Source organism: Syngnathus leptorhynchus, chromosome 12 (assembly GCF_054491065.1).
Source record: "Syngnathus leptorhynchus isolate UIUO chromosome 12, UIUO_Slep, whole genome shotgun sequence".
In the NCBI taxonomy this organism is placed as follows: Eukaryota; Metazoa; Chordata; class Actinopteri; order Syngnathiformes; family Syngnathidae; genus Syngnathus; species Syngnathus leptorhynchus.
Genome location: NC_141206.1, coordinates 6,592,226 through 6,612,237, shown reverse-complemented (window position 1 = coordinate 6,612,237; position 20,012 = coordinate 6,592,226). Strand labels below are relative to the sequence as shown.

Here is a 20,012-nt window from a genome sequence, read left to right as displayed (position 1 = left end):
TAAAATAGAAAAGGGTCATTGTTGTGTACAGGATATGGATGCATATAGTATGTACAAGGTGAACCAGAATTCAAACCTAAAGGAGACACAAGCCAGTGCAAACTGAAGGTTTATTTTTTTAAATCTCCATTAACATCCACACAAATGTCTGATATTGGAAACATGTTTTAAAAAGAAAACATTCAATACAGTCAATCTTCATGCATAATGATATCCTTCGTGTCTGTTTCATACTGTACAATCGGATGGTATCCAAGAAGGCACAACAAATAGAAAAACCTATAGATTGCACCAAAACATCATCATGGCAACTAGCTTCATTGATCAGCGTTACTCACTCCAGCACATTTATGTCTTTTAACTTGACCCTTCTGAGAGAATCTTTGACCACAAATTGTACAGTCAAAAGGCCTCTCACCTGTGTGTATTCTTTTGTGTATTTTTAAATAACCCTTCTGAGTGAATCTTTGACCACACACAGAGCAAGCAAAAGGTTTCTCTCCAGTGTGGGTTCTCATGTGTAACCTTAAAATTCCCTTTCGGGAGAATGTTTTACCACAATCTGAGCAAGCGAATGGTTTTTCACCAGTGTGGGTTCTTGTATGTGTTTTTAAGCTCTCATTTCTTGAAAATGTTTGACCACAAACTGAACAGGAAAAAGATTTTTCACCAGAGTGTGTTAATGCGTGTAGTCTTAGGTTTCCCTTTTCAGAGAATCTTAAACCACAAACTGAGCAAACAAAAGGCTTCTCTCCAGTATGTGTTCTTTTGTGTGTTGTCAAATGACTTCCTTGATAGTATCTTTTGCCACAAATAGAGCAAGCAAAAGGTTTCTCTCCAGTGTGTGTTCTCGTATGTGTTACCAAATGAGTTGCTTGAGAGAATCTTTTACCACAAACTAAGCAGACAAACGGTTTCTCCCCAGTGTGTGTTCTTGTGTGTTTTGTCAAACCACTTTTAGAAGCAAACGTTTTCCCACACTCAGAGCATTCCCACAGTTTGTTGTCAGTGTGACACATCAGATCATATTCCGACTGTTCATCATCACCGTCAGTGTTACGAGAGGGTGACATTCTGTCATCCCTATCGAAGAGGTTATGCGTTCTTGTGTGTGTTGTCAAATTGGCTCTTCGGTTAAATCTTTGACCACAAATTGAGCAGGAAAACCCTTTTTCACCGGTGTGCGTTTTTACATGTGTTGTCAAATGGGTTGCTTGTGAGAATCTTTTACCACAAACCACGCAGGCAAAGGGCTTCTCTCCTGTGTGTGTTCTTGTGTGTGTTGCCAAATGAGTTGTTTGAGAGAATCTTTTGCCACAAACTGAACAAGCAAAAGGTTTCTCCCCTGTGTGTGTTCTCATGTGTCGTTTCAAATCCCACTTATAAGCAAACATTTTCCCACATTGAGAACATTTCCAGGGTTTGTTCTCAATGTGAGTTATTTTATCACATTCAGACTGGTCTTCATCATCATCATCATCATCATCATCATACGTATGAGGAGAGTGTGACGTTGTGCCGTCACTGTCTGATAATGGAGCTAAGATGCTGTCTGTCTGTGATCCTCTACAGTGGTTTCCGTCACCTTCTGTTGCCATGTGTTGACTTGATCTCCTGCCTGGAGGCCCCAACATTTTATTCTCCACACTTTGATTTTCATCTTCATCGTCACTCTTTAAAGGAACCCGAGTTGATGAGATGTCTTCGTCCTCCTCTTCCCCTTTAATGTCCTGAAGCACTTCCGTGATGTGGGGAGGCTCTTCCTCTTGCTCTTTATTGAAAAAGGGCTCTGGTTGCTCTTCCTTTATTTTGTGCGAATGTGCTGGCACCTTTTTAATATTTGGAGGCTTTTCCCCTTTCTCTTTGATGTGGTGATACATTGTCTCTTCTTTAGTGTATGAAGGCTCTGGCTGCTGCTTCTTCTCTCTCAATCGAGGGAGCTGCCACTCATCTTTAATTTGTTGGTATTTGTTCTCGGCTAACTTAGTGATGTGAGTGGACTCGGGCCCCTGCAGCTCAGGACGAATAATTTCAGACATTTGAAAGATATGAGAAAAAGGGAAAAAAAGCATGATTCGATGCACTCATTTCTCATGTTAAAGCTTTACATTGTTGTTTATAGCAAGTTAGCTTAGCTCCTGTCAGAGAACATCACAGCCGGTGCGACAACCGACACTTGAAGAGTTTTAGTCACACGAGATCATATTAGCAGCGGAATAATATTGACTATAGAGGCATTTTTTTACATACCGTGGGCATCCGATGTGCAAAGGAAGGGCATTCTTGTGTCACGGTGGAACCATCTCGCAGAAGAAAATGTGTGAGGGGGACTTCCGTATTATTGACCAATCGGATAAAGCAAGCAGGGGTTTATGCATTTCTACCATCCAATCAGATGTGTCGATGTTGATTCGCGACGCAAAAGCTCGCGGAACTGAACCGGAAGTAAATTAGAATGCTACAACAACGTAAAACTCGGGCTTTGTTTGTCACAAAAACGGTGATGTTTTTCAAAATAAAAAAAATTTGTCCTAACACGTGCTTTTGACGTTTCTGTATTCCGACACAACTCTGAAAGTGTAACACTGACATTACAGTATTACACATTTTTGAGTATTCATCCATAAAAACCAGTAAAACATCAACATTCGGGCTGTCTGAAACGCCTGGATGGACCGGAAGCTCTGCTCTAATGCAACCCTGCGAATAAGATGGATGAGTTCCGCTGAGCTAACGGTCCCGGGACCTCCAAGGCCCGTGACATGAAATCTACTGTAAAAACGAAGTTCGTTGAATGCATCACTTTATGCTCGTTTAATAAACTTTCACCGATGTGTATATCGATGTTCGTGCGCGCGCACAGACGCTGCACTGGCTTCGTACTCCAAGCTGTCAGGATCCTGAATTCCCTCCCCCCCTCCACCCTCGGCTGCATAACGTCCTGTTCTTTTGCGCTATGGTCTGGCTGTCTGCTATTAGCACGCTTGCTCCATTTTGCTGCTCTTGTTTGTCTATTTATTTATTTGTTTATTTATTTATTATTTATTTGAGTTATTTGCTTATTACTTATTCATTACTCTTTGTGCTATATGATTGTATGTGTCGTGTACTGTGTCTAGTCACCGTGTGACGGTGGGAAACGTAATTTCGATCTCTTTGTGTGTCTTAACATGTGAAGAAATTGACAATAAAGCGGACTTTGACTTTGATATGGCACTTTGGTGGGGGTTTTTTTGTTTTGTTTTTTTTGCATGAGTTTTGGTTCCTGAACCTGCTCTTCAACCAGTGTGCCTCCGACATGCCGCTGCAGCCAGAACCGGTCCTGCCTGCGCGTCCACTGACGTCAGAGAGTGTAGCGGAAACATGGACAGGGCTGCTTCCTTCGAACCGCTTCGCGCAGAGCAACCACAAAACAACTACCCGAATAAAACGGTGAAGCTTTATGGTAATGCCGCTCGAGGAAATGCCGAGTCGATCACGCGGCGCTGAATGAATGACATGGTAATTTGAATTTCTCGTATTTCATCACTTGCCTTGCACGCATTTAGGAGGATGCGTAACATAAATCGATCGAACATAATGTGAGCATGTTTCCTGAGTGGCTTGATAGAAAAAAAAGGGTTCAAATGTGAAACTTGCTCCATACGACGTATTTCATTCAGTAGGTTTCCACTAAAAGGCGTTCACGCAGCTCTTTGTGAATCCCTAGCTTCACGTGGACAACAATGTGAAAGGAATAACTGATGTGACTTTGGTTTTCTCAGGTGAGAGGACAGACCTGGCGGGTGGCTATCGCAGTGGCCATCTTCATCCTGATGATGCTGTCCATCTTGTACAGAGTCAGCACCAGCCAGGCGCCCTACGTGCCCTTCCAGATGGCCCAAAACCACACGCCCCGGCCCACCAACCTCAAGACATGGGCCACCAAAGACGACTACGTGCCCATCCTAGGCGAAGGAGTAAGGCCCACCGTGCTATCGCCAAAACCTTCCTTACTCATGAGTTGATTTCTCTGTGCAACTATTTCAGCCCTAATATCTCTTTTCTGTCAGTTTTACTTTTCCTCTACATTAGCATTACTTTCTACATCTTATTTTGGTCAAAAAAGCTCATTACCTTTTCAATCTGCTGCAATTTCTTTTCAGACAATGACCCAGCACTGCCAGCACTGCGCCCTGGTCAGCAGCTCCAGCCACGTGCTGGGCACCAAAGCGGGCGAGCAGATCGACGCCACTGAGTGCGTGATCCGCATGAACGACGCGCCGACGACGGGCTACGAGGCCGACGTGGGCAAGCGCACAACGCTGCGGGTGGTAGGCCACTCCAGCGTGTACCGACTGGTCCAACGCCCCGACGAGTTCATGGTTGGAGGCGTTGACTACCAGCCCATCATTGTCTTTTGGGGACCACCCAGCAAGACCACCAAGGACTCCAAAGCCACCATGTACAGATCCATCCAGAAGATTTGCTCCACCTACAAGCATGCACTGTGTTTTACCTTGGCGCCTGAGAAAATGTACAGATTCGACAAGCTCTTTGAATGGGAGACGGGGCAAGACAGGTTAGTTGGGGACTGGAACACCGCACGAATGCTCCAAAAATGTCACCTCCCACCTTTCTCCTTGTTCAGATTCAAATCAAACTCGTGGCTGAGCACGGGTTGGTTCACTATGGTCATCGCCATCGAAATATGCGACAACATCAAAGTGTACGGGATGGTTCCGCCCAGTTACTGCGGGTGAGTATGTCGATGTTATCTCATTCGGTTACGAGCCGAACAACACACCTGTGACCAAAAAGAGGCTTTGGTGGTAAAAGGAGTATTTTTTGAGCAGCCTTCTTTTTGCAGGAACCGAACAGGATCCAAGAAGATGCTGTATCACTACTACAGGCCACGTGGTTCGGATGAGTGTGTGAAATTCATGCAGAGCCAAAACAAAGAAAGAGGGAACCACCACCGCTTCATCACTGAAAAGCAGGTGTTTGCCCGCTGGGCACAGCACTACAATGTCACCTTCGTGCATCCCGAGTGGTGAGGAGAGACGGATCCTTGGATGCAGAGGAGGTGGGGGGGGGCATTCAATCTCAGGGATCTCTTCAACGTATGCCAGCGGGATGGCAAAAAAAACAGAATAATTACTGATGTGTGGAATGTTTTTTTCTTGATTTGTTTTTATAAAACTTTGCAGTCTTTGTATTTTTATCTTATTCATGACGTAAATGATGTATCTTGTTTTTTTTTTCCCCCAATGTGTTAAATATTTTATGGTTGAGCAATTGTTAAAGGTTTAAATGTTCAAATTTATTGACAAGTGTATTTCATGTAACAAGTGGTTCTTGAAAATTTACGAAACAGCCAGCAACAAAAAGTATTTGTGGAAACACTGGCTGCAGAAACAAGGGAATTATTTTACTTGGCAATTAAATTTTTTTTATTCTCTTGATGCATCTTTCAACATGGATTCTTACTCTTGCAATCTGCTTTGTATAAGTGTTTTTTCCCTTCCAGTGATTAAAAACACACATTTTATTGGGTATGAATGCATGATTGCATGTTTAACCAACCTGACATTGACGAAAGGTACAGAAAGTCTGTTGCAGCGTCCATCTCTACGGTTTGTCAGAAGTGATTAGATGACCAGTTGCGTCATCTCCTGGGCACCAGGAAAAAGATAGATGGCCATATACCAGCAGTGTGCTAGCGCCGCTTTCTGATTGGTTGAAACTGCGTACTGACCGTTCGTGCTGGTTCACACAAATGGATGTCCTGAGAAGCTTTCGTCGCCCTGTTTCGGACCTGAAAGAGGACAGGTAGAGTATTCTGGCGGTTGGCCCATCTTGATTTTAATTCATGTTCTTTAAATTTTGTGGATAGAGAAGTATGGGGGAAGGCTGTCCAGCTCAAAATTTCCAAAACACCGACAATGCATAATTTAAATCCGTAACTGGTCGAAATGAATACTGCTTAGACATAATGGGCTTCATTCATTCCCCACACCAAACACCAAAAACATGAACGTAACACTTAACAATTTACATCAATCAAGAAGTCATCAGTTTAGAGTGTATCATGCATTATATCAGTCGATTGTCCACAACATCATTTTATTTGGATATTAATCTTAATATTCATCCAGTTAGTAAAGCATAAAACCCACAAAGCACACACACAATTTGTCATTTCTTCTCTCTTCTGTAACATGTGATCATACAGCAGTAATTGGATGACTTTCATTTCTTAAGACATCATTTTGCACGTGAAATTGTCAAAAACGTAAGACACGTGCAGATGCTTATCGACAATTTATTGTATTTGCAAGTTCTCACTTTACCCATCTGTTTGAATTCTTCATATTAAGACCAACAAATACATTTGATGACTTTAAATGAAACATATTTGCAGTTTAAAGACGAGATGTCTTCTAGATTGCAACAGACAGAAGTTAGAGATCGCAGTGATTGTGTGTGTTTGCTGCCATCAGAAATAGTCATCTTGCATCAAAATGATCATCGGTGTGCTCTTATTTTCACTTTGGGTGCTTGGATGAATATCTGAGCTCCAATTTAAAACACGTTTTGTCAAGTCGTGAATTATTTTAACTCGTTTTATTTCAGATACGAGTGAGGAAATGTGCCGAGTAGAGCAGCACACTCCGGTGTGGAAGTAAAGTCTGGAAGCTCTACAAAAGAAATGCAGAAAGTATACAACTTTTAAACTACTTCCATGTAGAGATGCATAAGTGTGCTATTGATTAAAATATTTTTTGTGAAAATTACGTTTATTTTATTATCATTTTTCACCGTTTGAAGTGTGCTGAGAAAACACAAGTGAGAGGAGTAGGTCAGTCACCGCGCCGTGGACAAACAGCTCGATTGACTCTCCACGGTTCTCATGGTGCATTTAAGTTCCGCCTCTTGCTCCCAGCAATGCATCAGTTCATCCTTTCATCCAACCTCACGTTCGATTGTTATCGCAATGGCAGAAGAAGCCCCAGCACCAGCCTCCCCCGCTAAAGCGGCGAAAAAGAAGACCTCAAAGCCTGCGAAAAAACGGGTCGGGCCCAGCGTCAGCATGCTCATCATCGACGCCGTCACCGCGTCCAAAGAACGTAATGGCGTCTCTCTGGCCTCCCTGAAGAAATTCCTGGCTGGCACCGGCTACGACGTGGAGAAGAACAGATCTCGCATCAAACTCGCCGTTGTCGGTCTGGTGAACAAGGGAACGATCCTCCAGACAAAGGGCACCGGTGCTTCTGGTTCCTTCAAGATGAACAAGAAGGCTGAAGGAAAAGCAAAGGCACCTGCTAAGAAGGTAGTCAAGAAGACTCCTACCAAAGCGAAGAAGCCTGCTGCCAAGAAGGCAACGCCAAGCAAGAAGCCTAAAGCTCCTGCTGCTAAGAAGGCTGCTGTCAAGAAAGCTAGCAAGAAACCTGCAAAGGCTACAACACCCAAGAAATCAGCAGCCAAGAAGCCCACCAAGAGCCCCAAGAAAGCTCCAGCGGCAAAGAAAGCTCCTGCTAAGAAAGCTCCTGCTGCCAAAAAACCCGCTGCTGCCAAGAAGAGCCCTGCCAAGAAGGTAGCCAAGCCTAAAACTGTCAAGAAGGTAGCAGCCAAGAAGAAGTAAATTTGACACTTGTCAACAAAAGGCTCTTTTCAGAGCCACCAAATCTCCTTTTAAAGAGGAACATTCATTATTTTTATACAACTGTGCTCAACAGAACAAAAAAATCTTGTTTTGTGTCCATTTATTTGAAAATACATGTGGTGGTTCCTTTCCTGTCAGGGTCAGCCACAGCAAACCACAACCACACATGCATGTTTTAAATTATATTATATATTTTATCCAAAAAGTCTAGGAGTTAATTTGAAAATTATAAATAAAATTTATAAATTTCATCCTGCCTCATGTAAAAATGTCTGTTTGCATCCTCAAACATTTCAATTCCATTTATATCAACTATAGAAGAATTCTTTCTTCTCCCTTTCCAGTGCAGAAATACAAGAAAATAAACATTACAAATATTAAGTATAAAAAGGGACCATAAAGAATAGTGAAAGAATATTTACGATACTGTTTCATGATCAATACAAGTAATTTACGGGCGTAAAGCTCTCTTGGAAGCAGTGTGTGGCTCTTAAAAGAGCCGTTTAGTTGTTAATGGATCCAGAATCAGTTTTACTTGGACTTGGCTGCCTTCTCAGTCTTCTTTGGCAGGAGAACGGCCTGAATGTTAGGCAAGACGCCGCCCTGAGCAATGGTGACGCCGCCAAGAAGTTTGTTCAGCTCCTCGTCATTACGGACGGCCAGCTGCAGATGGCGGGGGATGATCCTGGTCTTCTTGTTGTCACGAGCAGCGTTGCCGGCCAACTCGAGGATCTCAGCGGTCAAATACTCAAGCACAGCGGCCAAGTAGACGGGTGCGCCGGCACCGACACGCTGGGCATAATTTCCTTTACGCAGCAGCCTGTGGACACGACCGACTGGAAACTGCAACCCTGCACGAGAAGATCGAGTCTTGGCCTTTGCTCTAGCCTTGCCGCCGGTTTTGCCTCTTCCGCTCATATTGTCAGGACTTTCTTGGGACAATACCTCAGAGAAAATGTGCAGCGAAATTGTCCAAGTTCGGCTTTAATAGCTGCAGAATGCGCGGGGCGCCTGACTTCGACCAACCAGTGAAGAGGTTTTCAGCGCGAGAGGAGCTTTGCATTTTAGCGCCTGGTTTGAACTTTACCACCTCCAATTGGCAACGAGCCTTGTGGTGGGAGGTGTACGGTCCAGGCGGGGCTGACCTCCTGCTGGATCCGCGTACCAATCACGCTGCACCAGGCTGATTGCGCAGCACGCTTGCGCACCCGACCCAAGCGTTTAAAAGCAACTTGCGAGCCCCTTCACAAAATTTCTTCTTTTGTAAGAAGCGCTCTAAATGGCTAGGACTAAGCAGACAGCACGTAAATCCACCGGAGGCAAAGCCCCCAGGAAGCAGCTGGCGACCAAGGCTGCCCGCAAGAGCGCCCCGGCCACCGGAGGCGTCAAAAAACCTCATCGTTATAGGCCCGGTACCGTGGCCCTCCGTGAGATCCGTCGTTACCAGAAGTCCACCGAGCTGCTTATTCGTAAGCTGCCCTTCCAGCGTCTGGTCAGGGAGATCGCCCAGGACTTCAAAACCGATCTGCGCTTCCAGAGCTCCGCAGTGATGGCTCTGCAAGAGGCTAGCGAGGCTTATTTGGTCGGCTTGTTCGAGGACACCAACCTGTGCGCCATCCACGCCAAGCGGGTCACCATCATGCCTAAAGACATCCAACTGGCGCGTCGTATCCGCGGCGAGAGAGCTTAAGTTTCCATCCTTCAACCACAACGGCTCTTTTAAGAGCCACCATACTTGTTAAACCTTAAGAGTTAACTTCTGTTTTCTTACATTACGACTTGTTAGCGCATCCAACCACATAAGGAATACAATGTCCCCAAAAAAAAAGAATCAGACATTGAAAATGAAAAGATTGGTCCTTTAACGTGACAACATTTTAAACATGTCATCTACCTTTTACAATATGTATTATATATAAGTAGTTGCTTTACAAGAGAAGAGGTGGAAGTTGTGCAAAGTAGAAATACTTGGTAAAATTACTTTCACTTGTATGGTGCTTTACTACCTTAAAGATAATTATACGTGAAGTTGTAAAATGGCAACTTTACAATTTGTATTAATAAACACTGCAATGTGATGTAATGTTGAATATTAATGATTGTTTAAAGTTAATGAAACTATATTATGCTTGGGCTACTGATCCCCCCCCCCAGCGCCACGGTCCTCGATAAGGTCCGCACCGCAGCCTTGCGATGGAAATCCGTTATCGCACAGATGACGTCATACGTCCTAACTTAAAAAAAATCTTTGCGTTAATACACTAGCACGCAAATAGTCACAGTCGTGTCGCCCCTTATTTATTTGCATTTATTTTCTAACGTTTACATGTTATACATTCAGTGAAAGTAAAATGAGTTAAGCATGTAAAGTGCTAATTCACAACACATGCACATTTTTTAAAGGTACTTGGAATACAAGAATATAGATATAAAATAAAATACAAGAAGGTAGAGTAACTGTTCAAGATGTGAAAGATGTGCACGTGCAGAAAGCTATACATCCAAGGTTTGAGCTACCCTGCCAAGTCTTTGTACTTGAGCTGAGGAAGTTTGCTCGGATGATGTGCAAAATGTCTCACAAAACCACAACAATCGATGATTTCAATTTATTTATCATTTTTATTGTCACTAGCACACTTGTGTCTCTTAAAATTTCCCTTCTGATAGAAACTTTGACCACAGTCCGAGCAGACGAAAGGTTTTTCTCCAGTGTGTGTTCTAGAATGACAGGTTAAGGTCCCCTTCTGAGAGAATCTTTGACCACAAACTGAGCAGGAAAAAGGTTTCTCACCAGTGTGTGTTCTTGTGTGACTTGTTAAGTTTCCCTTTAGAGAGAATCTTTGGCCACAAACTAAACAGGCAAAAGGTTTCTCACCAGTGTGTGTTCTCATGTGACTTTTAATGGATCCCTTTTTAGAGAATCTTTGACCACAAACTGAACAGGGAAAAGGTTTCTCTCCACTGTGTGTTCTTTTGTGAGCTATCAATACATGTCTACGAGAAAATCTTTGATCACAAATTGAGCAGGCAAAGGGTTTCTCTCCAGTGTGCCTTCTCGAATGTGTTGTCAGCGCTTGTTTACGAGAGAATGTTTGGCCACAAATTGAGCAGGCAAACGGTTTATCTCCAGTGTGTGTTCTCAAGTGACTTTTTAGGTTTCTCTTATGAGAGAATTGTTTGCCACAAACAGAACAGGCAAAAGGTTTCTCCCCAGTGTGGGTTCTTATGTGACATGTTAAGGCTCCCCTCTGAGTGAATCTTTCGCCACAATCTGAGCAGGTTAAACAATTTTCACCAGTGTGAGTTCTTGTGTGCGTACTTAATTTTTCCTTTTCAGGGAATCTTTGACCACAAACTGAACAGGGAAAAGGATTCTCCCCAGTATGTGTTCTCATATGTCTTCTTAAGCTCCCATTAACAGAGAATGTTTGACCACACACTGAACAGGCAAAGGGTTTCTCACCAGTGTGTGTTCTTTTGTGGACTGTCAAAACATGTCTACGAGAAAAAGTCTGACCACAAACTGAGCACACAAAAGGTTTCTCTCCAGTGTGTTTTCTTGAGTGTGTTGTCAGAGAGTGTTTACGAGAGAATGTTTGACCACAAACTGAGCAGACAAAAGGCTTCTCCCCAGTGTGACTTTTCACATGGCACTCATAAACAAAGTTATTCCCATAATGTTTGTCAGTGTGGCGTTGCACATCGCTTTCAGACTGTTCTTCCTCACTGTCATTGTCATCATCACGCACGTGTGACATTGCGTCGTCACTGTCCGATATTGGAGCTAAGAGTTCGTCTGCAGGTGAACCTCCACGGTGGTCTCCGTCACCTTCAGCTGTCATGTGTTGACTTGAGCTGCTGCTTGCACTTATACTTTCATCTTCAATCTTCCAAGGGACACCAGCCAATCGGACCTTTATAATATCCTCCTGCTCTTCTTTAATGAGCAAGAAGTCTTCCTCCTTCTCTTTGATTTGGGAGGGTTCTTCATGCTCCACTTCCTCTTTAATATGCAGGAACTCTTCCTGCTCCTCTTTAATTTTGGGGGTCTGTTTATCCTCCACTTCCTTAATATTAAAGGACTCAGGTGGAACATTTGATGAAGACAGACTAAGATGGCTAGTGATATCTGCAAGACACAAGAAGACAAAGGCACATCAGCCAAACCTCCTTTCTTGATTTTTAATTTGTAACCTCCTTGATGTTCATGTAGCAAGATCCCATTGAGGCGACAAGAGCCCAACAAGTGGCTTGGTGCAATGTGATGTACATCAACTGAAATATTTGTTGGCTTCTAACACAGCAATAGTTCAACAGTTAAAACAACTTCCTACTAGAATGCTTTTTCTAATCACAGGCTGTACTCATTCAAAAACAATTGGTGATATCCTGACAACACACTTAACCATCAACCGCAATATAGACCGTTTACTGTCTATGGTTTTGTATGAACCATAATGAACTTTTGAGTATATACAAAACGCAGTAGTCAATAATAAAGTGAACAAACCTGAGGGATGTAACCCAATCGGAGGCTTCCTGAAAACTGCTTCCAGCGCTTTACGTTGGCGCTCGTTCTCCTGTTTGGTTCCATAAACTTCCTCCTCGAACTCTGCTGTCCCACTCGTACACATTTTCACACGACAATCAACACTTTACGGTCACTTGATCTCCGCTTTGTGATGGCTTGCTGACAAACGCGTCTCTTTGTCAGCAGCCAGCAAGCTAAACTAAGCTAAACTACACTAAGCTAGGCTACAACATGCTGCGAAGCTTCCAAGTACACCGAAATGATTTAACGATAATTCACCGAAGGATTTTTTGAGTCTAACTGTCGTAGTAATGGACGTCATGTTCCAGTGATGTTCAGTATCAATTCCGGATGAATTTACTAAAGCACTTGAGGTAGCTTCGTGAACGTCTCATTGCTTTGTGCATATCGCCACCTGCTGTTTAGGAGTGAACAAAATGCTTTTTAATTGTTGAGAACCATGTCTCATATTAGCAATTTATCTATGTAGCGCTTTCATCGGCGCAAACCACTATACATAAACATACAATCCAATTTAGGTAGCAAATCTGAAGGCCTGACTAGAAATGCAGGAAATTAAACTCTTACGAGTGAAAGTGTGCGGCCCTTAAAAGGACCTTTGGTTGGTGTGCCGGATAGGAGAGTTTAGCCGCCAAATCCATAAAGTGTGCGTCCCTGTCTCTTCAGGGCATACACAACGTCCATGGCGGTGACGGTCTTCCTTTTGGCATGCTCAGTGTAGGTGACGGCGTCGCGGATGACGTTCTCCAGAAACACCTTAAGCACCCCACGGGTCTCTTCATAGATGAGACCGGAGATACGCTTAACACCGCCACGGCGGGCTAGACGACGAATGGCGGGTTTGGTGATACCCTGGATGTTGTCTCGCAAGACCTTGCGATGGCGTTTAGCGCCTCCTTTTCCAAGTCCCTTACCGCCTTTGCCCCTGCCAGACATGTTTACTCTGTACAGAAAGAAGAGTGTGAGTCCTCAGCGCCAGGAACTGCTTTATAAAGCAGATCTGCGGACCTGACAGAGGACAGATATCCGGATTTGACGCGCTTCGGTTAGCTGCCTTCCCCCATTCCTTAACATTTTTTTTGTAACTATTGATATCAGTGAATAGTGTTATGGATCGTGATACTGCACGATAGTGTGGATTCAAAATAAAGCTTTCATTTAAAGCAGTTTCATATGGTTTATTAGATGCGTCAGTATCGATAGGCGTTTCAGTGTTTCCGTCACACAGATACCTACATACTTGAACACGAATTGATTAAATTACTTCAAGTAAAAAATGAAATGCGACTTCCTGGAAAAACCTTTAATTTAACCCATTTAATATTAAATTTCGTGAACCATGATTGATAGTAACCTTAGTCGGCAAATATCGTAAATTTAATTTTATTATACCAAAAGCTTTCATATTATGATTTGACAGATTTTTCTAAGAATGGACTCTTCATTGATTAAGTGTGTGGCTCTTAAAAGAGCCGTTTTGGGCCTTGAAGTTACTGTAAGTCTTTACTTGGCTTTGGCTGCCTTCTCGGTTTTCTTAGGCAGCAAGACAGCCTGGATGTTAGGCAATACGCCGCCCTGAGCAATGGTGACGCCACCAAGAAGTTTGTTCAGCTCCTCGTCATTACGGACGGCCAGCTGCAGATGGCGGGGGATGATCCTGGTCTTCTTGTTGTCACGGGCAGCGTTGCCGGCCAACTCGAGGATCTCAGCGGTCAAATACTCAAGCACAGCGGCCAAGTAGACGGGTGCGCCGGCACCGACACGCTGAGCGTAGTTTCCTTTACGCAGCAGCCTGTGGACACGACCGACTGGAAACTGCAATCCTGCACGAGATGAGCGAGTCTTGGCCTTTGCTCTGGCCTTGCCGCCGGTTTTGCCACGTCCAGACATATTTGGTAGTAGAGAAGATTCAGAGTGAACTGAGTAGAAGGATTCTGTTCGTCGAGTGGGCGCAGTTTGCTTATGTACACTCATGCTGCTCATTGATTGGCTAGTTGAAGCGGAAAAACGGTTGTCCAATCAGCAAAGACCTTTGTAAAGCTGCCCTGCCTTTGTCTGCTGCCCTTCCCAAAACGTTGTTTCGAGAAAATTACAGCAATTCCCTAGATAATTTTGTTACTATATGATTTGGATGTAAATATCCAAATCTCGTGTCTTTTTTTTATTTTGTATATCCATATCAATGCATGAAATACCTATAAAACAGACTTCTCGGAATTCGTAGAAACCTCACAAAATGCAATTATTTAGTTATTAAATTAGGAATGAACAGTTATTTTACTTAAGCACAATAGTAGCGTGGGAGTTTTTTAATTTGCTTTTAAATGTAGGTTAAAAATGGCTCCCCCATTCCTTTGTTCTTAGTTATCACTTTCACATGAAGTAATTTAACAAAACTTGCTTTTTGACGTTGCTTTTATATACACATTGTTTTGTATAACTACACAAACGCAGTTAGTTGCCTTGTGTATTAAGTGAACCATCACAATTAAACTACGTAGTCATAACTTTCTAAGAATTGTTAATTTATGAAAGTGGTGTTTTTCCACTTTTAAAAGTGTATACTTGTAGTCAAAGCATAAATACCACTGATCTCATTTTCGGAAGTAAAAATTTAATTTGTCAATATGTATGCAAATACTTACAAGACAGATTGGAACTTTTCAAAGATATTTGTGTTCTTTGAAAAGATTGCTTTAATTTCCCACTTGTGATGTTCTGCAGATTTATGCAATGATAGAAATGTGTGCTTTAGGGTTTTTGGATGGCTCTTAAAAGAACCGTTTTGGTGGGTCAATGACCAAAAATAAGCTCAAGCTCTCTCTCCACGGATACGACGTGCCAGTTGGATGTCTTTGGGCATGATGGTGACCCTCTTAGCGTGAATGGCGCACAGGTTGGTGTCCTCAAACAAGCCGACCAAATAAGCCTCGCTAGCCTCTTGGAGAGCCATCACTGCGGAGCTCTGGAAGCGCAGATCGGTTTTGAAGTCCTGGGCGATCTCCCTGACCAGACGCTGGAAGGGCAGCTTACGAATGAGCAGTTCGGTGGACTTCTGGTAACGACGGATCTCACGGAGGGCGACGGTACCGGGCCTGTAGCGATGAGGCTTCTTGACGCCGCCGGTGGCCGGGGCGCTCTTGCGGGCAGCCTTTGTCGCCAGTTGCTTCCTGGGGGCTTTGCCGCCGGTGGATTTGCGGGCAGTCTGCTTGGTTCTGGCCATCGTACGTAGTCTGAATGTAAAGACTAATTATTGCAGTGTCACCGGCGAGTGGGTTTTATAGCAACCCGCTACAGACACGCCAGAGCTGATTGGTCAGTTGAAGGAGAAATGGCGCGAAGAAATGTCTGTTAAATGATTGGTGAAGAAGAAATTGAATTTAGCCAATCAGCCTAGCTAGCTGGATCGCTTCCGGGGCATCATCGTTAAAAGGATTAGTCCTCACCTAAGCTTACTAAAACGTTTACATATTGTTACACAAGCATTGTGCTCAGTGATGTTAAAGAAAATAAACTGTGTGTGGTGACCAAAGGAAAGTTTTAAAACATGTTTTAAAACGTTTCATGCTTCCGTCGCACAGGGGTCTCTGTACAGGAAGTGTCGTCAGTACCGACGCAAATGACAGAGTAATGGCGGCGTGCTCAGTCGCCACGCTTGCCTTGTGAAAACCATCACAAATCGCCGTGTTTTTGTCAATATAGATAATAAAACTTCACCATGTCTAAACGACAAAACAATAAGTTGCCCAACAATCTGCCACAACTGCAGAATCTGATCAAAAGAGACCCACCGTCTTATGTAGCAGAGGTGAGTGTTTAGAAGCTACCGATGCTAAAATCTAGCATGCGTTTTTGTTGTTGTGGTGGACATCCAAATAGTTAACATAAAATGTCAATGTGGTTTGTGTAGTTTTTGCAGCAGTACAGACATTACCAATCCAATGTGCAGATATTTAAACTGCAACCAGACAAATCCAACAAGGAGCTGTCGGAACTTGTCATGTTTCTTGCCCAGGTAACATCATACCTAATGAAAATGAGGCTTTTTGTCTTGAAAGTTGTCTTTTAAAATGGTTATTGACACATCAACCAGGTGGGCCACTGTTATCCGGAGTATTTGTCTACTTTTCCCCAAGAGCTGACTGAGTTGTTATTGACTTACCACACAGTTGTGGAGGCAGACTTAAGAATGGTGAGTATGACATTTTAGAAAGTGTCGGTTTTTTTTTTTTTTGCAAAAAGCAAGGAGCCCTGTTGCTATATCATAAATAATCGAAACTTTTCTTTGGCGCTGTGCTTCAGACCTTCTGCAAGGCATTGATTCTTTTGCGAAACAAGGACTTGATCGACCCTACGGGCCTGCTCGAGCTTTTCTTTGAGCTGCTGCGATGTCATGACAAGCTGCTTCGAAAGGTTTGCAGAGAAAAGACCAAAATGTCTGCCGTACAAAGGGCAATTAATTGTAAATGTGCCTCTTTTCTTGACAGACGTTGTACACACACATTGTGGTTGACATCAAAAATATCAACGGCAAGCACAAAAACAACAAAGTGAACTCGGTAAGAGAACGGACTCACCTCTTGTACCATTTACCACTGTTTTAATTCAAGTGCTTAATGTAACCTATTTTTCTTGCATGTTGTAGTCATTACAGAACTTCATGTTCACCATGCTGAGAGACCGCAACCCAATCGCAGCAAAAATATCCTTAGATGTGATGGTGGAGCTGTACAAGAGGAACATTTGGTTTGTTTTTGTTTTTAATAGTTAGTCATTAAAAGATCATTTCAGTTGTGTCTTGAGATACAAGTGAACTGACACCAGATGACAGGTTCAATGAAACAAGACTTTGATAGTAGTATTTTAGCAAGCATCTTGATATTTTCATCATTAAAGCCGATATATTTGCAGGAACGACACCAAAACAGTCAATGTCATCACCACAGCGTGCTTCTCCACCGTGACGAAGGTGTGTTTTCCCAACCTTGATTTTTAATTCTTCTTCAGTTATGGAAAACAATGCTTTACGTTTGTTTGTTGCCGGGCAGATCTTGGTAGCCGCACTCAAGTTTTTCTTGGGGACAGATGAAGAGAACGAGGGCAGTGATTCAGAATCAGAGGCAAGTACTATGAATGATTGTATTGATTCAAATGTTCATACAAACATCACTGCCAGCCTATTTGAAATAAAATTGGACTTTTATAGCTCGCTTTACTTTACTTGAGTATTATAATTTTCTTATGTTCCAGGCGGAGGGACCTTCGGCGCGTGACCTGGTGATAAGATTTAACACAGGGAGGAAAACTTCCAAAAACAAGAAGAAAATGGAAAAAGCAATGAAAGTCCTCAAGGTAATCCACCTGTGATCTGCAGCTTTAATTTCCTGTTACTCTTGTCATGTACCTTTTTTTTTTTGCCCTACACTTTTGCGTGCAGAAACACAAGAAGAAAAAAGCAGAGGTGTTTAATTTTTCCGCCATTCACCTCATTCACGATCCTCAAGGTAGGCTCGCTCATCAATGCTCTGTATCCGGTTTGTCATCACTAATGAGGAACTTTGGGCAGATTTCTCAGAGAAGCTCCTGAAGCAGCTGGAAAACTCCAAAGAGCGCTTTGAGGTCAAGCTCATGATGATGGAGCTCATCTCCAGACTGGTCGGGATCCATGAGGTATGAATTATTTGTTTTTTTTACAAACAATCATAACATCTAAAACTCACAATTTGTTTTTCTTCAGCTCTTCCTCTTCAATTATTATCCGTTCGTCCAGAGGTTCCTTCAGCCACATCAAAGAGGTAAGCAGCATAAAATCAGTTTTTTTTTTTTGCATTTCCATCTCCCATAATACGGCATGTCAAATTAGCATAAAAAATGTCTTGTATCTCGCAGAGGTGACAAAAATCCTCCTGTGTGCTGCGCAGTCTTCCCACAATCTCGTCCCGCCCGAGGTACGAACCCAAACTTAACTTAAGCGGGAAGTGGCTAATCGTCACGCTAACATCCCTGCTAATACATACAGATCATCGAGTCGGTGATCCGCACCATAGCCAACAACTTTGTCACGGATCGAAACTCTGGCGAGGTCATGACTGTAGGGTGAGTGGCTGTCAACATTCTACTTGTCTAAATGTCAAAGAGAAAGATACCTTCATAGATCATAATGTCATGTCAGGATTAACGCCATCAAAGAGGTGGCTGGCCGTTGTCCACTTGGCATCAGCGAGGACCTGCTGCAAGACCTGGCCCAGTACAAGAGCCACAAAGACAAAAGTAAGACTTTTTGTAAATATCATTGATGTGCCAAATATTGACAGCGTGTGCGTTTTATTTTCCAGATGTGATGATGGCTTCCAAAGGCCTCATCCAGCTTTTCAGAAATCTCAACCCGAAAATGTTGCTCAAGAAGGACAGGGTGAGCACAACATAAGTAGAAATACCTGAAATGTCTTGTGTGTTAAGATTCAGTGGGACCATCCAACACGTATTGATAATAATGGCTACATATCGAAACTTTTGTGCACAGGGAAGGCCCACGGAGGCGTCGTTGGAAGCCAGGGTCAAGGACTATGGTGAGCTTGCAGCTAAAGACTACATCCCTGGAGCGGAGGTGCTGGAGGTAGAGAAGGAAGTCAAAGAGGGCGAAGAAGGTGAGCAGATAATTAGTCATCTTTAATCCATTGATCAGGCTAATAAAGGATATTTGTCATAACAGACGGTTGGGAGAGCGCCAGCGTGAGTGACCAGGACGAGGATGGGGAGTGGGTGGATGTCCACCACTCGTCCGATGAAGATACGACAGAAGTGGTAGGTTTAAGGACAGTCTGTAAAAAGAATGTAATATTTTCTGATGTAACGCCCCTCTGTGTTTGTCTGAGTTAGGCGGAAAAGCTAAAGAGTCTACCAGTTGAAGAGCGGGAAGCCAAGGCTGCGGCGATAAGCGGCAGCCGGCTCCTCACGCAGGACGACTTCAAGAAGATCAAACTGGCCCAGATAGCCAAGGAGGTCAACGGTGCGCCAGGGAAGAAGAGAAAAGCAGCGGACAACGTCGATGAAGAGGACCACAACAGGTTAGAAGGCCATCCTTCGGTCACTGGACAACCTCTTCTGCCAACTTAACCTTATTTATTTTTATTTCAATTTCCAGTGGGGAGCTGCTGAGCCTGAGGAACATTGAAAAGCTCCATAAGAAACCAAAAACTGACAAGGAGACACGCCTGGCAACAGCAATGGTATGAAAAACAAACATTTTTACTCCAATTCCTTCACACAAAGTTTGACTGTATCTCTTCATTTGAAGGCGGGCCGAACGGACCGTAAAGAGTTTGCAAAGAAAAAGACCAAGTTAAATCCTCACGCCAGCACCAGCAACAAAGAGAAAAGACGCAAAAAGAACTTCATGATGATGAGACACAGTCAGAACGTCCGAAGCAAAGGCAAACGTTCATTCAGGGAGAAACAGGTGAGTGGACTTTGTAGAAAATCTTTGCAAAAGTGCGTGATGTACATTGCTCTGTATATGTAGCAGTGTATCTATTTATTTATTTTTTTAATGCAGATTGCTCTCCGGGATGCACTCCTGAAAAAGAGGAAGCAACACAAGTAGAACCTCAGAACTCTGAGGTTCACCTATAAATGTCCTGTTAATATTGTATCAGTTGCAACATTATGAAATAAATCCTATTTGGTAGACAAATGGCTGTCTTATGTTAATTAAATGGGATTTTTTGTATATTGATATGCACAAATAAATGTGTATTATATAGTATACCACCTTTAAATGTTTGCATTAATACAGGCAAGAGATAATATGATGCC

General features: G+C 43.2%; 9 protein-coding genes and 1 pseudogene across 13 annotated transcripts; 4 read left to right on the top strand and 6 right to left on the bottom strand.

The window, feature by feature from the left end:
* Positions 1–129: 129 nt before the first annotated feature.
* LOC147048092 (uncharacterized) lies at positions 130–2,404 on the bottom strand. Its single transcript, XM_085926704.1, has 2 exons — positions 2,251–2,404; positions 130–2,009 (listed from the first exon to the last, which is right to left on the bottom strand). Exons 1-2 carry the CDS (start codon positions 2,257–2,259, stop codon positions 318–320), a joined length of 1,701 nt encoding a protein of 566 aa, XP_085782830.1. The 5' UTR covers positions 2,260–2,404; the 3' UTR covers positions 130–317.
* An 824-nt stretch (positions 2,405–3,228) lies between these two features.
* LOC147048091 (alpha-N-acetylgalactosaminide alpha-2,6-sialyltransferase 6-like) lies at positions 3,229–5,441 on the top strand. Of its 4 annotated transcripts, none has more exons than XM_085926720.1 (5): positions 3,229–3,432; positions 3,839–3,959; positions 4,146–4,561; positions 4,631–4,738; positions 4,850–5,441. In XM_085926720.1, the coding sequence occupies exons 1-5, from the start codon at positions 3,299–3,301 to the stop codon at positions 5,034–5,036; spliced, it is 966 nt and encodes a 321-aa protein (XP_085782846.1). In that variant the 5' UTR covers positions 3,229–3,298; the 3' UTR covers positions 5,037–5,441. The 4 variants fall into 4 exon arrangements, with proteins under 4 accessions (XP_085782846.1, XP_085782845.1, XP_085782847.1 ...); XM_085926719.1 differs by having other exon boundaries at positions 3,239–3,432; positions 3,765–3,959; XM_085926721.1 differs by having other exon boundaries at positions 3,298–3,501; positions 3,765–3,959.
* A 1,427-nt stretch (positions 5,442–6,868) lies between these two features.
* On the top strand, positions 6,869–7,624 carry LOC147048090 (histone H1-like). The gene has a single exon (XM_085926723.1). The coding sequence runs from the start codon at positions 6,893–6,895 to the stop codon at positions 7,622–7,624; it is 732 nt and encodes a 243-aa protein (XP_085782849.1). The 5' UTR covers positions 6,869–6,892.
* A 527-nt stretch (positions 7,625–8,151) lies between these two features.
* On the bottom strand, positions 8,152–8,584 carry LOC147048089 (histone H2A-like). The gene has a single exon (XM_085926732.1). It carries the CDS (start codon positions 8,561–8,563, stop codon positions 8,177–8,179), a length of 387 nt encoding a protein of 128 aa, XP_085782858.1. The 5' UTR covers positions 8,564–8,584; the 3' UTR covers positions 8,152–8,176.
* Positions 8,585–8,916: 332 nt separating this feature from the next.
* LOC147048088 (histone H3) lies at positions 8,917–9,381 on the top strand. The gene has a single exon (XM_085926728.1). It carries the CDS (start codon positions 8,925–8,927, stop codon positions 9,333–9,335), a length of 411 nt encoding a protein of 136 aa, XP_085782854.1. The 5' UTR covers positions 8,917–8,924; the 3' UTR covers positions 9,336–9,381.
* A 974-nt stretch (positions 9,382–10,355) lies between these two features.
* LOC147048087 (uncharacterized) lies at positions 10,356–12,509 on the bottom strand (annotated as a pseudogene). The gene is made up of 2 exons (XR_015067784.1): positions 12,156–12,509; positions 10,356–11,774 (listed from the first exon to the last, which is right to left on the bottom strand). The product of XR_015067784.1 is annotated as an uncharacterized LOC147048087 (transcript).
* Positions 12,510–12,804: 295 nt separating this feature from the next.
* LOC147048086 (histone H4) lies at positions 12,805–13,140 on the bottom strand. The gene has a single exon (XM_085926735.1). It carries the CDS (start codon positions 13,131–13,133, stop codon positions 12,822–12,824), a length of 312 nt encoding a protein of 103 aa, XP_085782861.1. The 5' UTR covers positions 13,134–13,140; the 3' UTR covers positions 12,805–12,821.
* A 412-nt stretch (positions 13,141–13,552) lies between these two features.
* On the bottom strand, positions 13,553–14,135 carry LOC147048085 (histone H2A). The gene has a single exon (XM_085926731.1). The coding sequence runs from the start codon at positions 14,085–14,087 to the stop codon at positions 13,701–13,703; it is 387 nt and encodes a 128-aa protein (XP_085782857.1). The 5' UTR covers positions 14,088–14,135; the 3' UTR covers positions 13,553–13,700.
* A 685-nt stretch (positions 14,136–14,820) lies between these two features.
* On the bottom strand, positions 14,821–15,428 carry LOC147048084 (histone H3). The gene has a single exon (XM_085926727.1). It carries the CDS (start codon positions 15,418–15,420, stop codon positions 15,010–15,012), a length of 411 nt encoding a protein of 136 aa, XP_085782853.1. The 5' UTR covers positions 15,421–15,428; the 3' UTR covers positions 14,821–15,009.
* Positions 15,429–15,784: 356 nt separating this feature from the next.
* On the top strand, positions 15,785–19,898 carry sdad1 (SDA1 domain containing 1). Its single transcript, XM_085926699.1, has 22 exons — positions 15,785–16,005; positions 16,108–16,212; positions 16,291–16,389; positions 16,500–16,610; positions 16,685–16,756; positions 16,843–16,943; positions 17,109–17,166; positions 17,246–17,317; positions 17,448–17,549; positions 17,635–17,701; positions 17,764–17,867; positions 17,935–17,992; positions 18,087–18,145; positions 18,217–18,293; positions 18,370–18,467; positions 18,533–18,609; positions 18,721–18,844; positions 18,910–19,001; positions 19,077–19,264; positions 19,342–19,426; positions 19,495–19,656; positions 19,753–19,898. Exons 1-22 carry the CDS (start codon positions 15,916–15,918, stop codon positions 19,798–19,800), a joined length of 2,049 nt encoding a protein of 682 aa, XP_085782825.1. The 5' UTR covers positions 15,785–15,915; the 3' UTR covers positions 19,801–19,898.
* The last annotated feature ends 114 nt before the right edge of the window (positions 19,899–20,012 follow it).